The 18,607-nt window shown below is 33.1% G+C and overlaps 2 protein-coding genes and 1 long non-coding RNA gene across 3 annotated transcripts; 1 reads left to right on the top strand and 2 right to left on the bottom strand.

Annotated features, from left to right (window-relative positions):
• On the bottom strand, window positions 1–1,248 carry LOC146916879 (uncharacterized). The gene is made up of 2 exons (XM_085718755.1): window positions 984–1,248; window positions 1–476 (listed from the first exon to the last, which is right to left on the bottom strand). Exons 1-2 carry the CDS (start codon window positions 1,192–1,194, stop codon window positions 298–300), a joined length of 390 nt encoding a protein of 129 aa, XP_085574881.1. The 5' UTR covers window positions 1,195–1,248; the 3' UTR covers window positions 1–297.
• Window positions 1,249–1,269: 21 nt separating this feature from the next.
• On the bottom strand, window positions 1,270–7,440 carry LOC146916878 (large ribosomal subunit protein uL6-like). Its single transcript, XM_085721761.1, has 4 exons — window positions 7,346–7,440; window positions 1,889–2,063; window positions 1,396–1,518; window positions 1,270–1,305 (listed from the first exon to the last, which is right to left on the bottom strand). The coding sequence occupies exons 1-4, from the start codon at window positions 7,438–7,440 to the stop codon at window positions 1,270–1,272; spliced, it is 429 nt and encodes a 142-aa protein (XP_085577887.1).
• Window positions 7,441–17,886: 10,446 nt separating this feature from the next.
• LOC146916877 (uncharacterized) lies at window positions 17,887–18,383 on the top strand. Its single transcript, XR_015015347.1, has 2 exons — window positions 17,887–18,020; window positions 18,186–18,383. It is a non-coding gene; the product is annotated as an uncharacterized LOC146916877 (long non-coding RNA).
• The last annotated feature ends 224 nt before the right edge of the window (window positions 18,384–18,607 follow it).

Genomic DNA, 18,607 nt, shown 5'->3' with positions numbered 1-18,607 from the left:
TTCAAAATAAGCTATAATCAGTTGATTGAAAATAACTTAAATGTTAATGACTTAAATTAATCGATATTTGTTCAGATGCTGCAAAATATAAAGACATCAAGTGTAATGAACTTAAAATTGCAATGGAAAGTTTCAATAATATTGATGTGAAAGAAGATCTCTAATGGATCAATTACACGGAATGAAGATAACAGAAAGGTACAGAAAGAAAAGGAGTTACAGAGAGGAGCAGAGAATAACAGAGAGAATGAATGAGATTATCACAATCTCCTTTTTCCCTTGGCCTTCTCTTATTTATTATGAGTCCACATGTCTATTTCCTATATCAAGTGGGTCTTCCCATGAACAAGAGTACATCAATAATGCGTGACTCAAAGGATCATTTGTTCGCGTCCATTTGTTCCAGGTTCTTCGTCTCTCTTCGTTTGTCATCAAAGGATCATATGGGTTCACCATGGGGGCAAACATGGCAGTACCTGAAAGTTAATACACAACATCTGACAGATCACTTATATGCTGTTTGGCACACTAGTATGTATGAAGCACTGAAATATACACGGACACCAGACACGACATGACACTGACACGTAGAGACCGGTAATAAATTGAGAAATAGAAGTGATTGAGTGTCATCACACGTGTCAGACACTGTCATGTGTCAAACACCAGACACTTATTCTCACTGAAAAAACCTGTTCTATTGATGTGACACAAATATAATATTCAACATTTATATACAAACTTACCGTTAACTCACTCTAAACAAGTTATACATGTGTTTTTTTAGTTACGAAAAAAGAGCAGAAGTCCTAAACTAAATTTAATGAAGTACACTAAAACATATGAGCATGATAGTTGTTATTCAAAAGGTAAGTGAACAGAAGAGTGCCTATGAAAGTTCCAAATTTTGTCAAGTTAAAAGTTGCATGTAAGTAAATAAAAAAAAATACAGTTATAAGACAAAAAAAAAGAACTATTAATACCTGCAAGTCTATCAGGTATGTATCTAAGCGCAGCCCAAGCATGCTTGCTTCCACTTGAGTAACCAATGATCCAAAACTTGTCAACACCAAGAGCATCAGCTAAAAACGACATATCTATTGCTGACGATTCCAGATTTCGTTTGGGATGAGGATCGCTCTCACCAAAACCAGGCAGATCATAAGTAATCAAGTGAATGCCAAACTCTTCCATCAGTGAATCTTTAACACCAGGAATTCCTAATTTCAAACACAAATTCAAAAGCAAAATATTCAACAATGCCTCAAACTAAGGGAGAATTCTAGAGGCCTTAACTTGGCATTTCTGTTCCAAAAACACAACAACAACATTCAGAAACATAAAGCAAAATGTACAAAAATAAAGCATGTTCATGGACCATGTTAAGGGGTGTACCTGGTTAATAAGTGCACATGACCTAGAAACAAGCTCAATGTCATTTCCATCCAAAACAACCTCATCCTTCACCTTCTCAGATCGAACAATTGAAACTCCATCAAGCAAATCTACTTTCCTCACCTAATACAACATTATTCGATTCAATACCACAGATTCTCAAACTAGTAAATCACAAATAACTAAACCAGATAACCAAATAAATCAGACATTATCTCATTCTTAATTACCAAAATAAAAAAATTAACTCATTTTTAATCACCAGATAAAAGATTAACTCATTTTTTAATCACAAAAAAACATTGGCACTAATAAACATTAATGTTTAACGTCTGTAATATACGAAAATTATTACAAAATGATCTAATTACAGATTATAAATTAGATTAAAACTAGGGTTATCAAGTCTAAAATTGCATAAAACAACAAGGTTATTTAACCTAAAATTGAAGAAATTAAAATAAAAATAATGATTACGAAAAAAATTGAATACCTTCTTCTCTCCAAGAAAGTTTCGGATCTCAATCGACTTGTTGTCATTGGTGATGCTAGCGTTGATGGGGAAATGAGCATACACAAACCTCATCTTGTAGCGGAAACCCTTGGTAACACCAGTGATGAGATTCTCAACGTGGCTGAGAGCAGTTCTGATGGCGGCGGAGGTTTTCCTGGAACCAAACCAAGCATCGATCTTGAGAAGAATAGAAGTTTTTTGGAGTAGAAGGGGCTTCGACCTCGCTTACGAATGGAATGATTTCATCCTGCATCAGCAGGAGAGGATTCGGTGGTGGTGGCCGTTATGGTGGTGGCAGACGAGAAAGAAAGAGGGAGTGGTGGTGGTTAAGAGGAGTGTGGTGGTGAGATAGAGAGAAGTGAGAGAGATCGATGGAAGTGAGTGAGAGTGAAAAGGGACAGAGTGAAGGAATGAGTTTTGGTGGGGTCAGGATGAGTCACTCATTTAGACCACATGGCAGTGTGTGAATGGAGGGGTGTAGGAGTGGTATGCCACCTATGGTGGTATGTGTATCACCACTCATGAAAAAATCTACATCATATGAAATGTGACGTCATCACATATACCTACACACCTTAACACCGCAAAACTTTCAGCCTCAACCTCTTCATTGTTTCACCTTACTATTATGCTGAACTTAAAACTCCACTTTGGTAAACCTTAAAGTTATTAAGAAAAATACTCTAACATCTCTTACCCGATTATAGGAACATATACTCTTATTATGGGAACATCTAACAAAAATCATACATATTAAGAAAAATTATTGGATTAACAAATTTGTTTAAAATGCGTATGACTATTACTAAATTACGTTTTGTATAGACAAATATAAATATACTTAATGTTGACTTTTTATATTTAAATGTAAATTGATAGTATTAATAATGCAAAAAGAGTTCCCCCAAAAAAATAAATAATGCATTATTTATTTTTTTGGGTACTGCTATATCTCGCGATGGAAATCCTCACGAGAATATCACGATTGACAATTTCATATACTTAATTTCATCAATAAATATGATAAAATATCACTTCTAGATTATGTGCCATCAAGTTTGCACATATCATAATTTATTAAGTTTAGAGATTCAAATTCTCTAAATTCTGATTTATATGAATTTTTTGGTTCATATATCTTGACTGCAAAAAATAAAATTGTCTAATCATATAACGTTGGAATTAAGTCCAAGTTACTCAAGTTTAAAATTAAACGATTGTTCACACAATAAATTTTGATATGTCAAATATTAAAATCACACAACTAATAAAATAGAAGGAGAGTTTAATTTTGAACATACCATCAAAGGTGCAATCTTTTTGCACAAGAATGTATGATACACAAGTCTCTCTTTAAGTCTGAGTCAACTCAGTCTTATTCAGTAGAAATCTGAAATTCAGATTCTTTCTTATTTTTATATGAAACATTTGGAACAAATATCTCATATAATATTTATATCATCAAAAATCCTTTTCAATTTGTTCAATCTTTGATTTTACAATGATCGCATTCAAACATATAGCAAGGGGACTGATGAAATTGTCCTCCTATTACTCGGTACATTCAAGCTATTCAAAAGTAGCTTTGATTAGGGGCGGTCAAAAGCTGAATAGCTATCAAAGAGATGAACACTTAATCCTTCTATCAAATAAATAGGATTTAACTTGCATAATTTTTGCCAAAATATATGGATTTGCCGAGACAATTTTCTATCCACAATTAACTCCACGCTTTACCATTAAAAGCGACATGTGAATTTCTTAGTGTTGTTGTTGTAACAACAAACACTTCATTGTTTCTGTGGAAAGATGTATTTCTATAACTTGATTTATCCTTGTTTTATTTATGGACAACGGAACCTTAATAAGTAACTTCTTCGGTAGACATGACAGTTCGAAACGTCTTAAAATTGTTGTTTCTGGATTTCCAAACTGTTGTATTTGGATTTCCAAATTCTATTATCTACCGAAGTTGTTACTAGGTTGAGTCACGACCAAGTCGCTCTTTTTAAGACGTTTCATGGCACTGCCCAAAATTGTGCAAGACAGACTATCAACCACGCCGCCTCTAGGATAAAACAAGCCCAGCTACAGCTGTGCGGTTAACTACTGCACTGTAGAAAACCGTTCGAGAATTACACCCTCAAATATGATACTAAGACCACTCTTTAATACTGAAACCACTTTAATATGATACTGTTACCACTCTATTATGGTGCTAAGACCAATCAAATATGGTGTTATCATCATTCTAACTTTAATTTCTCCAAAACATCAATATGACACTACGACCACTCAAATATGGTGATACCACCATTTCTCCTCAAATAGAAAATTATTGAAATAATTTATATACCGTTAAGATCATTCTTAATTCCGACGGGACATTATTATTACGAAAAGGGACTATGATCTTAATAGTACTCTTTATTCCTAAGGGACATATATTATCGAAGGGACTATGTTTTTTTAAGACCATTCATAATTCCAAAGGGACGTTAAACCGAGAAGGGACTATGGTCTTAAGAACACTCTTAATTCCGAAGGGACAAAAAAAGGAGATGAAGAGAAAAAAGACTCGTCAACACAAGTCAAGAAAGGGAGAAGAGAGAAAGAGTTCCCGACAACTCAATGAAACTCTTTGGTGTGTAGAATGCACTGTGTGAGCTCTCTATTTATAGAGAAAATTCACAACTAATAAGTGAGAAACTTTGGGAACAAGTAATATGAGAAACTTTGGGAACAAGTAATATATTACTTTGTGATTAAGTAATTCACATATTAGATCTAGTACAAAAATATCTCAATTGAGTACCAAAATATATATAATGAGTACAAAAAATATATTATATTATGTACCAAAATATATTTCAGATCAAGTACTAAAATATATTAGATTGCCTACCAAAATATTTCAGATTGTATTCCAAAATATTCTAGATTGCGTTCCAAAATATTTTAGCGAAACTTGGGGACTAAGAAAACACTTTCTAATAATGATTAAATTAATTATTTAATTTATCATTTCCAAATAATAAAATATATATCAATATATATTTTTTCTATAGTGTTTACTTCGTTCACATAATTATGTACCCCCATTAATTAGAGGTACACCCCCACTATATAAACACTACTAATGTGTGTGTTCCATCCGATGTGGACTTCCACTTTTTTCAATTCACACAACACTAGTTCTACCCAACATGGGAATTTGTGTTTAGTCTTTTTACTCAATTTCCACACATGTTCCAACAGGTATTTCACTTCCCACTGTGTTCCTAGTTATTACAGTTTCCCTAATCCTGCGTGTCCGGGGCGCATGGTTCACGCTCGGGGGGCTCATAGAAGAATTTTGTCGTACGTAAGGTCTTTCATATAACTTATCTTGGGACTTGGAACATAATTTCTCCTTCTTATATTGTCTTCAGAGGTCTCTTGAAACTCTATTCATGTCTTCTCAAATCCTCTTGGATGGCTTGCTTTGCCGATTTGCATGATTTTATCTTGAATTACATCAAAAACACCTTAGAACTGTTTGGTTTTAGGAAAACTAGAATTGCATGACTCAAAATATCCGGAAAACCATATGCAATTCTTCTAAAACTCCTCTAACTTGAATAAAAACTAAATAAAATTGAAGAAATTTTGGTAATGTCCGGATAGGGTCAGATCTACCGAAGAGGTTTTACTTCTTATCCAACAACAAATTTCAACTCATGGCCAGTCTGATGATTTGCTAGATCAAGGAAAATTGGCTTAGATTAAGCTTGATGAAGCTCTTAACCATTGAAGAAGTTTTATTGGAAGATAAAGCTCGAGTTACTTGGCATGCTGGAGGGGACAGAAATACCAAATATATCCATATGATGACAAAAATAAAGAATACCACAAAGCTTATAAATCCCATCAGACATGACGATAATCTCATTATTGATCAACAAGAAATTGCAAATCATGTAGTGAATCATTTTTCCGCTTTATTTAACAATCAATCTGTTTTGCAGGATAATTATTTTGTTGATGAGGTCATTCCACATTCTCTTAATGATCAAATAAATTATATTCTGACTTCACTCCAATCTTCAAACAAATTCATTATATTCCGTCAAAAATAGAACTTTTTTTGGTGTAAACCGGGAATGATCTACGTGCACAATTGCGGATACTAATCTTTAGAGTCTTGCGAGACTTAAATTGGATAAAAACTCACAAGCGAGTTTTAACACCCCTCCATGCTCAAGACCGGATTCGAACTTTGAACATGCAGCAATGTTAAAATTCATACGGAAAGTTTACCGTCCATTTAGAAAGTACAGAATAATAGAAAAATCTAGTATCCTGAGTGTATCGTTTCCTAAAAAAGAAATACAAACCCAAGTGATGCTAGAGTTGCAATGCGAGAATGAAGTTGATAGGTTGGGTTTAGTATTGATGAACCATAAAATATGGTGGGATAATCTAATTTACTGGTTAAAAATTTGGTCTAAGTTGGACCAATCTTTTTATGGGTTCAAACTCTAGCAACCCTTGCTTCCATGCTGTGCTGCTTTTTCATAGGCATATTTGGCACGTTGCATTTGATGAACCGTTGGTTATTATTGACTAGGATTTCTTTTTTATATTTTAATTTATACCCTTAAATAAATTATATTTTAAGAATGATATACTATTGTTGATGTTATTGAAAAATATTGTGTCAAAAAAAATGTTACTGAAAAATATAATTTTTTTTATTATATTTATTATATTATTGGTAAATGATAAACAAACACTACCACAATTTTGACTTTTAATAGCACAAGTTTAATAGCGCTTCTGGATAAATGCTATTGAAAATGCAATTCATAGACCAGTTATAGCACTTTTCAGAAAGCGCTAAGAAAAATATGTTAAAAACTGGGTTTGATAGCGCTTTTCTATAAATGCTATTATTTTGGTTCGCACTAATAGCGCTTTTCAGAAAACGCTATTGTTGGAGGGGGGTATAGATAGCGTTTTTACACAAACGCTATTGTTTGAGCTTAATGAAAATTAAAAAGAGGCGGACTATTTTCATTTTCGCGCACAAAGGGATTAACCTGGGCCCACAGAACAAAACAAAAAGAACATAACCCTTTTCTTTGTAAAAAAAAAAAAAACAAAAAAAGAACATAAGGCTTCCTGCTTCTCCATCGTGCATAATGTTTCTTTCCTCCGTCATCGAACTTCTCCATCACCGACGAAGTACTTACGTTCCTACTTCTCCTCCATCACCGAACTCCTTCATCAAAAGACACCATCACTCTCTTCTCCATGAACCCTCACCTCACACCATCAACTCTTCTCCTCACCGAACCTCACACCTACCTGGATCGTACACCCCAATTGTGAACCCAAAACCCAAACTCTTCATTGTCACTCTCATCAACGTCCCAAATCGTACACCATCAAAACCCCAAAACCCCACTCATTTCAATTCCTATTTCATTAGTTGATTGATCGATTGGAGCCGTAAAGACAAGAGCATCCGTCATCGCCGCCGCCGCCATTGTCTCTGTTTGTCCTTCATAAATCGGTATTATTTTGTTTGTCAGGTACTATTTCGTATAATCATTGATCAAGTTGAATTATGTTGCTCTTTTATATTATGTTTGTGACATATGGTTATCGTTTTTTAAAATATTTTTTGTTAATGGATGAGATTTTATTGGGTTCTGTTGAATGAAATAGTTGGTTATGTGTACATTGGTTAAGTTAAATTGTTTATTGTTGTTATAGGTAGTTTTTGTGTTTGTAATTGTAGACATTTGGTTGATAATATTAAGTACCAATTTAATTTAAGTTTACAGGACACATTGGCAATGATCTTTAGAACCGATGAGACCCTCTTTAAATTTAAAATAGACAATTTGGATGATCAATGTATTAGGATATTTGAACTTTGGTGTTTGTAGATTTGCTCATTAAGTTGTTGATTAATTTTTTGGTTATAGTGTTTCTAGTGTTTGGAGATGATTAAATATCAATCAACACTCATTCAAAACCTTCTGATTGACAACTACAATTTACAATATACAAGATCTGCTGGTTTAATGTATTTTATGCTTTTTAGACAGAATAGTGTATCTATAATCTACACTATAAATATTTATGAACAACTTAACATGACAAGTACACATAAGCAAAAAAGAATCATTATAAACATGATTTCAAATCGTTGCCTCAAAGAATAGAACAATAACTAAAAATGAAAATTTTCACCCAATTGGTTGATTTATATAAATGTCATACTCATGTCCTTTGCTTGATTTAAAAATAGTAGTCATGTAATCACATTTTCACCTGTTTGAGAATTTGGAGCTGCTTCTGCCCAAGAGACTTTGGAGCTTGTTCTTGGTTCATTTTATGTTATTTCTAAGGTATGCAATGCTTGCATCTTTTATTTTTGTGTTTAATTTGTTAATCTAATTATTAATTTCACCTTGTATAAGTGGATAATTGTATTTTGATGTGAGATATAATTGTGATTCTAATTACTCAAAACTTTGATTTTGTGTATCTTTGGTTCTCCTTTGACAAAAATTGATTTTTAGTGAATTGATTATGTAAAATTTACTCTGCTAAAAGTGAGTGGATGATAAAGTGGTTTATGTTAGGATACATATAAAAGTGAGTGGTCAACTATAAACTTGTGTGTAAAAATCAAGTATAGAATGAGAAGTTACGATTCATAGCTTCAAGTAACTTGTAAATAATCACTTAGGGTCTATTTTGATTGGATTAAGCGGTGTCGCCGTGTCTGTGTCAATGTCGTGTCAGGTGTCTGTGTTGGAGTCCATGCTTCATAAATGATATCTTAAGAGAACAACTTATAGTTTATATAAAACAGTTTGACTTTATTTTACCATTTATTAAAGAAATAACTTGTGAAAACCTTGGTTGAAAGTAGAAATTAAGCATAAATATAGTTTATAATTCTTTATTTTTGCTTCTTTTTGTACAGTTTTGACAGATGGAAGGCATATGGTCAGTAAGCTTACTAACATTTTACATGGCAATGAACTTGCATGATATCTTAAGGTAAGATGATATTGCTAACATTTTTTGTTCGTACCATAATATGATTATGCCATTGTTCTTTCAACAATAAAGCTACTATTTAAAAGGTTATTGATGGCCAATAAAAGTTAGAATTTTTGTCTTCTGGACTCTACCTTATTGGTTCTATATCTATAGGATAAGACCATCTCCACTGGGAGAGGGTCTTAACTAAGACCCGGTACCTATTAGGTACTTCCATTAGAGAGAATCTTTTTCAAAATCTTATAAGACCCGGGGTCTTACTTAAGACCCCCACTTTTAAATGGGACCCACACTTTTTTAATATTAAAAAATTGAAATATAATGATATAAAGTTATTGATAGTTGATTAGTGGGTCCCATTTAAGAACTTTGTGTGAGATCTGGGTTGGAGTGATTGAGTGCTTATTAGGTACTACTATTAAAAAATTATAAATGAGTGATGTGTACACATGAGACTCGTTTAAGAACCCAAATATGGGTGTCTCCATTGTGGATGCTCTAAATAGCTTTGATATTTATCAGGTCCTATTTTGCCCTTTTGACTATTGAATTCAGGCAAGTTTCATAGATCTAGTTTTTTTTTTTTGTTGTATTAACTCCATAGGGGGAAAGAGACCTAGTAAATCGGAATTCGAACAAGAGATAAGTAAAGTCTAATCAATAATTGTTCATCAAACTCACATATGTCGCGTCATTTTTCGGACGGTCGAAGACCCCTTTTGATTTCACGACTTTGAAAAAATTTATTTAAATTGGGGGGTCCGGGGGTTGGTTATATTTAGGGAAGGTATTAGCACCCTAAATATTCGTAGTACTCTACGAGAACCTTTTGGTTTTATTTAATTTTGTGCTATTAACTGGCTTGCTCTAAAAGAATGAATTTGAAATGATGAAATAAAATAGAGACCTAAACTATCTACATTTTTATTGATTTGGAAGGAAACATATCCTCTGCCTACGTACCCGTGAAGGATCAAAACCTCGTAGTTCGGGGTTGAAAATTGACGTTTGATTTGTTTTGTGTTTTTTTAATAGTTTTTGAAAAAGGTTTTAAAAAGAAAAGCCAAATGGCAAATTGGAATTTGTTTGTATTTTTTTATATTAAAGGAAGATGACTCAAAGTAGAATTAAAATTGATTGATGATTTGATTAAGAAAGAAAAATAAAAAGACGATCACTTGATTTAAGATCAAGGTTTATATTTGAATGTTTTTGTTATTTTGAATATTAGATGAAAATTAAACTAACGGAGTGATAAAAATAAAGCGTGTGGACTTGCAGTGACGTTGGATCACTACGTAGTCCCTAACAATAATACATAAAACGATAAATGAAACACACACACGCACACTATTTTTCATTATTTTTGTGTTACATTAGACCTAAGTACATTCTACATCTTGCAAGAAAATAAAAATGCATGCGATAATTTATAAATGATGAATGAGATGCGAACAAGAAAATAAAAATGCATGAGAATGAAAATAAAAATGCTAAATAAATTAAAATGCATGAGAAAGAAACATAAATGAAATGCAGGGGGTGCAGGAATTAAGTAGGGTGGTGCAAGAATTGAAAATGGGAACTGGGCTTGAAAGAATAGATGGGGCGCTGGGCTTAATGTCTGAATCGGTTTGGTTCAAACGAACCGAACCGGTTCAGTGTGTACATATGGATCAAGGCCGGTTTTATTTCATTCTTAACATTCCTTTCTCTTTCCTCTCTTTCTTCTTCTCACGCCTTCTCCCTTCTTTTTCTTTGATTTTTCTTCTCTGTTCTTGCTTTTTCTTTGTTCTACTTCTCCTTTTTTTTGTATGTTTTTCAACAAAAGAAACTAAAAGATAAACCTAAGATTTAAATGTAAGAAAAGAGACTACCTTTGTGTGGGTGTTTGGATTGTGTTGGTTTGAATGTGTATGGTGGCGTTGTGTATTAGTAACAGCGTGTGTGTGGTTGTTGATGTTGGTATTTGAGGCCGATTGGGTTTGGATTATTTGGATGTGGTCTTGATTGGTCTGAGTTTGTAATACGTGGATTGGATTGATGAGTGGTTTCTAGTGTTGATGATTCTGGTCGGTTGGATTCTTGTTGTATTGCTTGAAGCTATGCGTGTTACTGTGTGTTTGGTTTGCAGGTTAATGGTTTCTATGTGATATGCGTGACTGTATTGAAAGTCCTGGTATGAAATTGGTTGTGGCTTGTATTGGTTTGAGGACTGGATTGTTGATTGTAGGTGATTGGTGTTGGCCAAAGGATTTGGATTTGTGTAAAATTGTTCGTGTTTTGCTTGCTGGTTTCTTTGTAGAGGAATTCGGTCCTGTGTTATTTTGTTGTGCAGGTTTATATGAAAGAATTTTCCTCTGTGTTGTGTGTTTTTGTGTGTGTGACCCCTTAGAGCCTGAAGTTGTGTGTCCTTATAAGCAGCAAAAAAAGGGTCCTCCTTCATTGGAATTCTTTGCTGGATTTTGAATGTGAACCATGTGAACAACCTGTTAGTGGAGACGTGGGAAACTCATTGGAGCATGGGTTGATTCTCAGTGTGAGTGCTTTGGCAGACAGGAGTGTAGAGACAGGGAATATCCTTGCTTGCAAGCAATGCACGCCGGACCAATTGATTCCTCATGGGCACAACATTAAAATAATAATAATAATAATAAAAAATAATAATAACGATAATAATCATGATAACAATAAATAAACTACAAAAACTCAAAATAAAGATAAAAAAATAAAAGATATAAAACGAAATTGAAATAAATTAAATAAAACATTTTAAATAAAAGATGGAAATAAAATAAAAACAAATGAGAGAAGAGGACCCGACTCGGAACAAAATATGAGGTATTTCAAAATACCTCTCTGCCAAATTTTTCACCGAAAAGTCAGAGACTGAACAAAGTCAAAGGACACGTGTCGGTGTATGAATGTAGGATCCTTAGGTCAAAAATTGGGGTATGACAACATACTTCTAATTTATTCGACCTTAACTAAGTTTTTATTAAAACAAAATTAAACAATTATAGTTAACAGAACTTTCCTGTGCGCATGCAATATATTTTTCCGTTCAGATTAATTATGAAAGTTGCTAAGTTATATTGTTATGTAACTTATGTATCTATCTGAATCATATTTTAATTTTGTTTAGTTTAGATTGGCTTCTGAACTTGCTCCCTGATGTTTAATTCTTGGCTACACCCCTTCATTTGAGTGACTAGCTAGGCTTTTCACAATTGGCATATACTACCTAAAAAAAGGGGACTTGTCATCTATGTTTGCTATATGACATAATAAATACATAATCATAATGTGAATCTGATGAAGAGAGGACCTTGACAAAATTGATAAGTATTATGTCTGGTAAATTTGTTGATGTGAACGGCCGATCATGAGTTGTGTTGAGTTAATTTAAATTTGTAACATTAAGTTTTTTACTATGTTCAATTTTCTTGAAATGAATTTACTTGGACTGTCGCTATGTGATTTCGTAGATGACTTTTGCTATAAAATGTGGATACAAATTCTGACTCAGGTTTTTTAGTGCCTTTACTATCAATATTGGTCAATGTTCAGCTTTGAATGCAGAATTAATAGTAGCAATGGTAGCCATAGAGCTGGCTCATATGCATCATTGGCAGTCTTTGGCTGGAGACTGCTAGTTCAATTAGCTTTCAAGTCCCCAAAGATAGTTCCTTGGAGCTTAAGAAATAGGTGGGATAACTGTTTGTTTTTGTTTAATAGCTTCAGATTTCAGGTTACTCATATATATAGAGAGGGTAACAAATGTGCAGACATATTAGCTAACATTGGTCTTGCTTTATCCTCACATTTCTGGTACAATGATTTGCCTCTCGGATTTTGGCAGAATTTGCTATAGGAACAAGACTGGTTTCCCAAATTAGTACTTTTTGGAGGGTTTTGGTTTTATGTCCCCCCTCATCTTTATCTTTATTTTGTACTTTTATCTTTTTATGGAATGAATTCTGAAGATTGTAATGAGATTATCATGAATGTAATTTGTTATATTCATATTTCAGTATCTTATTATAGCGTTTAATTATAGCATTTTTGGTTACAAATTTTAAAAAAAAAATACGCAACTTTTATTAGCGCTTTTAGTAAAACGCTAAGAAACCCCTATTTGAGTAGAAAGGCTACGATAGCGTTTCTCAGAAAGTGCTAAGAAACAACTGTTAGAAAAGCTACTTTAATAGCACTAGAATAAGGCTATATTAGCGCTTTTCTGAAAGCGCTATTGACGTGTTGCTATTTAATAGCGTTTGGAAAGCGCTATTATAGGCTCCTGACCTTTTATAGCGGGGGCTTTCTTAGCGCTTGAGAAGCGCTATTAAGAGCCAAAATAAGTGCTATTAAGGAGGTATTTTGTAGTAGTGAAAGTTTGTTATTATTTAAAAGTTCACATATCTATACATATAATTTTAATCAAAATCTAAATTTTAAAAATACTGTTTATAATTTATACGCGTTAACACAGTAAAAAAACAGACAAACAAACAGACAATTGTATTGGACGTAATGCGTCATTTGCTATTGGTATTAGTGTTCGTGTCTTTACATACTCCTTCGGTATTTTATTATCACTTTGAAAAAAAATGTTTTGTTTTTATTATAAGTCGCTTTATAATACTGATGAATCTTTAATGATTTTTTCTCCTATAATACCTTTTACCATTTATTATTCTCTCTTATTTTCAGTCTTTTAATACTTTTTTCCCATATCATTAATAAGGATTTTTAAAAAACATTCATTATTTCTCTTTTTTTTTGACGCAATTCATTATTTCTCTTTTCAATACAAAATTAACCACATTTCTTAATATATCTGAAAATTGCAAAACGACTTATATTAAAATACACAGGGAGAAATTTGTTTAAGGGTATAATTTAGAAAATAAAAAATGCAGTTCAAAAAAATTATGTATTCTCTTTATATATTGTCTTAAATTACTAGCGTTCAGACATGCATGGACACCTGTCCACTCCTTTTATTACACTTATGTGTATAAATTACGAATAAAAGTTTCTATCAAAATTTGATTTTGATTCAAATTGTAGGTATAAATATTTTTCACTGTCAAATTGTAATGAACTATACTTGTCTTTTTCACCTCCAAAAAAAAAAATATACTTATCTTTTTCAATAACACTAACAAAAAAAATACAGAAATAGTAAATGGGGTTGATTTAGATTATTAGCGGCGATTAAGATTCTTCGAATCCCTTCTACCTTTTTGTTTGACTTAATGCAACTACATTTATCAATTATGAAGTAAGGATTGTATCACATGTATTTAAAACGAGACGAATATTTCAATTCCTAAATTGTAATATAAAAGAACGACACCACAAACGAACCTTATAGTTTAACAACATTCCCTAATTATAAAAGTCTTTTAGTGTTGAAGAAGTGAAACAGGTCGTGTGGGACTGTGATAGTTATAAAAGTCCGGGGCCAGATGGGATTAATTTTGGTTTCATAAAAGATTTATGGGGAGAGCTCAAAGATTATTTTATGCGCTTTATTTATGAATTTCATCGGAATGAAAAACTTTCCAAAGGAATCAACAATACATTCATTGCTCGTATTCCAAAGGTTGAAAGTCTTGTCAGAATTTAGGCCTATCTCTTTGATTGGTAGTATGTACAAAGTGTTGGCTAAGGTTTTATCTAATAGATTGTGTTGCGTCATTGGAAGCTTAAGCTCGGAGCCCAAATCTACTTTTGTTCATGGTAGGCAAATTTTGGATGGAATATTAATTGCTAATGAGATTGTTGACGAGTCTCTCCATTTCAAAAAAGAGATGCTTCTATTCAAATTAGATTTCGAAAAGGCTTTTGATTCTGTAGACTGGAGGTACTTAAACACCGTTATGACCAAAATGAATTTTCTTACTTTATGGCGTAAATGGCCACGAACGAGCAGGACGTCCACACTTGAGTCATCACCCTTCGTCAAGAGTAACGACTTGGGGGGCTACTGTTCTGGACCGGCCAAAAGGATCTTTGACCCATTACTTAGGCCCAATACAATCTGAAGCCCAAACTCCTTGTTTGGCAACGTTACTTGCGACATACCCCCTCTCCGCGAGGGGGGTGTACGGAGCGAGCGAGACCAGTTCAAACTAACCACAACGTCTCTCTGCACGTTCCCGCAATAATCTCTCTGGCGGTTACACTTCCCACGATTTTGTAACCGCCGGAGCCAGGTGTGCCATTACAACGACTCTGCAGCCCTCCACCTCTATAAATAGGGGAATCAATGCAGTCCCCAAGGTAGAACTCTCTTCCCTCTAAACCATCACTCTTTGATATCTACTGACTTGAGCGTCGGAGTGCCTGCAGGTACACACCTCCCGTCCGCTCCAAGAAGCATTCTGATATATTCCACCACCGTCTCAACCACCGCATTCAAAGCACCGGCAGTCACCTTTTGATCAGGTTCGATCAATAAGTATTAATAAAATGGTATGAAACAACTTTAACTTCTTTCTTATAGCCGTTTGTTATAGCTTTTTTAAGGAAAAAAATCACTTTTTAAAACAAAATAATCACTTTTAAGAGTCTTGCATGCGTTTGTTACAACTTTTTAAAAAAATCAAAATCTATAAAAAAATATAAAAACAACTTCAAATGAGAAGCTGTTAAGAGCAACTTGTCAAAAAATAGATTATTTTTAAAGGAGAGAGAAAATTAAATATCAAAAGGTTGAACTAGTTTTGTAACAAAAAATATCCCTTTTATATAGATGTATCCAAATAAACTAAATTATTTATTTAAAAAAAGTTTTACTAAGATAAACAAACGCAAAATAATTCTAATTTTTTTTATAGAATCTATAAAAAATAATCTCTAAATTATTCAATGTCAAAGTCGCTTATTTTAATCCGTAACAAACGGGAATTTCCTTACTTTTAACTTTGTTTTACAAGTAGCTTTGAGACCGTAAAATCACTTTTGAAACTACATTTAATATGTATTAATTTTGATATAAATGTTGTAAAAAGATCATGCGATTGTATTTTTGGTTAATAGAAATGTGTTCTCACCTTCTCAATATTTTTTTTTTGTGGTGGCTGGGGTTTGAACCGCAGACCTTGCATATGAAGGTGAGAAAAACACAAGAAGGGGGGGTTGAATTGTGTTAGACGTTTCTTCGTTTTCTCTAAAACTCAGAACACTTAAGTTCAGAAGCTTGAAGAACTGCTTCTGAAGGGAGTGGTCAGGAGCGTTTGCAGCGGAATAAAACAGAGAGAAATGAAAGAAGAAAAACACAAAGCAATTATACTGGTTCCTTCCACAATCCGGAAGTAGTCCAGTCCCCCTTGCACTTCCAAGGAGATTTCATTAGAATGTAATATCTGATTACAATTGCTCAAGCACACATCAAGAGATTTCCTTTGCTCAAGCACACTTTGCAAGAGTCTTCCTATGCTCAAGAACACAATCAAGAGACTTCTATGCTCAAGCACAACTGCAAGAGACTTCTAAACAAACAAGATTACAAAGAATAATGTTTAAGGTTGAACACTTGATATACAATCAGAGGTGCTCACAATATAATCAGATACAGACTCTAAGACTTAAGAATTTCTAAGATAAGACTTTGATAAACAGAAATTCTAAGTGAATGCAGAACAATTTCAGCAGAGGTTTGGCACTTGTAAAAATGTTGAGAGTTTTTCGTTCAGCATTAGAGTACACAATCTCTAAGTCTTCACTCCTTTATATAGAGGTGTGAAAGAGACGTTGTGAAATTGCCAGCACATCAAAAGAGTCGTTGTTGAAGCTTGATCTTTCACCAATGATCTTTTGCCTGATTTGGTTGTTGTCCTATGAAGAACCAATTTGAAATCCATTCCCATTGTGAAGAAACATCTTTGCAGGCGTAGCCGTATTCTGGAGCTGTTTTCTTGTCTTGTAGCGCGGACAACTGCAGAGTAGTGGAGAAGGTGGTTGTACAGTTCGTACAAAGTACAATGTCAACGCTTTCGTTTCTTTTGCAAGCAAATGCCTTCAAACACCTTTGAAATGACCGTTGCAAAGTTCCACTAGTCTTTAGCTGTCTTTAGATGAATTTCGATCCATGAAACAACTCTTGAATCCTTGAATTTTGCAAATCCAGTTGATCTTCAGCTTCTGGTGAAAAACAACTTCTGATGAGGCAGTTTCTAATGATGTAGCTTCTGATGACGTGACGCTTCAGAACTTCTAGTCTTCAGGAGCAGTTTGACTTAGTAGCGCTTTAATCTTCAGGAGCACTTTTCCTTCAGGAGCGCTTTAGTCTACAGGAGCACTTTGCCTTCAGGAGCATCTAAGCTTCAATTTCGTTGATTTCTTTTGCTCTTTATTTGCTCATTCAGAACCTTTGTATGATATAAATTTTTAACTATGGTCCTGTACACTTGAATAAATATTAGCTAGTCCAATTTACAATTTTTAATACCTTATTATCATCAAAACTCTTTAAGGTTCATTGTTAAACACATTTTGTTCCAACGGCATATTTTATGCATTGTCCATACCAACTGAGATAAGCTCACGAGGACTCTCACCTCTTCAATATGTTTATCCATCTATTTATCATTCACTACTATCTTTTACGAAAGGCTAAAATATAAATAAGAAATATAATACGTCAACAGCTGATTATAAGTAAAAATTGTTCTATTAAAATTGACGTATTTGGTCCTAATTTTGTTCTAAATACATTAGCAATCTTTGACAAATTACTGGTTATAATTAGGGATACAGTTATTATAATGAAGTTTAATAAGAAAAAAATGAGATGCGGAGGTAAGCGTGACATATTGATTAGAGACATTGAACATTAATTACAATTTTATAAATGACTTCTGATAACTCTTAAGCACTAAAAATTACTTAATTGAAATCAACAAAGCATAATTTTTTTTACTTATAAAGCGATATTTTTTTTTTTTACTTTGATCATCTTTCTTTCTATTCAATATGTTTGTTTATGTTTTGATCATATTTCTTTCTCTATTTCTTATTGAAGCGTCCATAAAAAGTATGGCAATTTTCACACCATTTTAAATTTTTTAATTTTGCCTTATACAAAATATATTATCACATTTTAATAATTTTTTTCTTCTTTGATAATGCAGCTTAAATTTTGCCTTATACAAAATATATTATCACATTTTAATAATTTTTTTCTTCTTTGATAATGCAGCTAAAATTGCATGTGTTAGTGACAATGATTGTCCAAGGGCGATAAAACCTGTAGTTATGTGGTGTATTAATAACTATTGTCACTACTATTTGTATGGGTATCAATAAGTTAAAACATAATTATCTTACCTCCAAGTGAATAATATTATTTGTGCATCATAATATTTCCACTTTTATAATTTACTTCAAAATTAATTTATGTTTCTACGGCATTTCAATTTATTTTGTATGCAATGCACTTTTTTTCTTCACCAAATGTTAACGTATTGAATTTTTCTAGTAAGATTTTTAATGACACTGTTGTTTGTAATATATTCCATTGGGTTCTGGTATAGTCCCCTTAATATATATTGTTTTGAGGTATTATAGATTATTGTGAGGAGTAGGCATGACAACAAAACCTGTGCTCATGGGTACCCGCTC

Source organism: Medicago sativa, chromosome 6, assembly GCF_051527215.1.
Source record: "Medicago sativa cultivar Bolivia chromosome 6, Bolivia_mono, whole genome shotgun sequence".
Lineage (NCBI taxonomy): Eukaryota > Viridiplantae > Streptophyta > Magnoliopsida > Fabales > Fabaceae > Medicago > Medicago sativa.
Note: the sequence above shows the minus strand (reverse complement) of the source record. Positions and strands in the feature narration are given on the sequence as shown.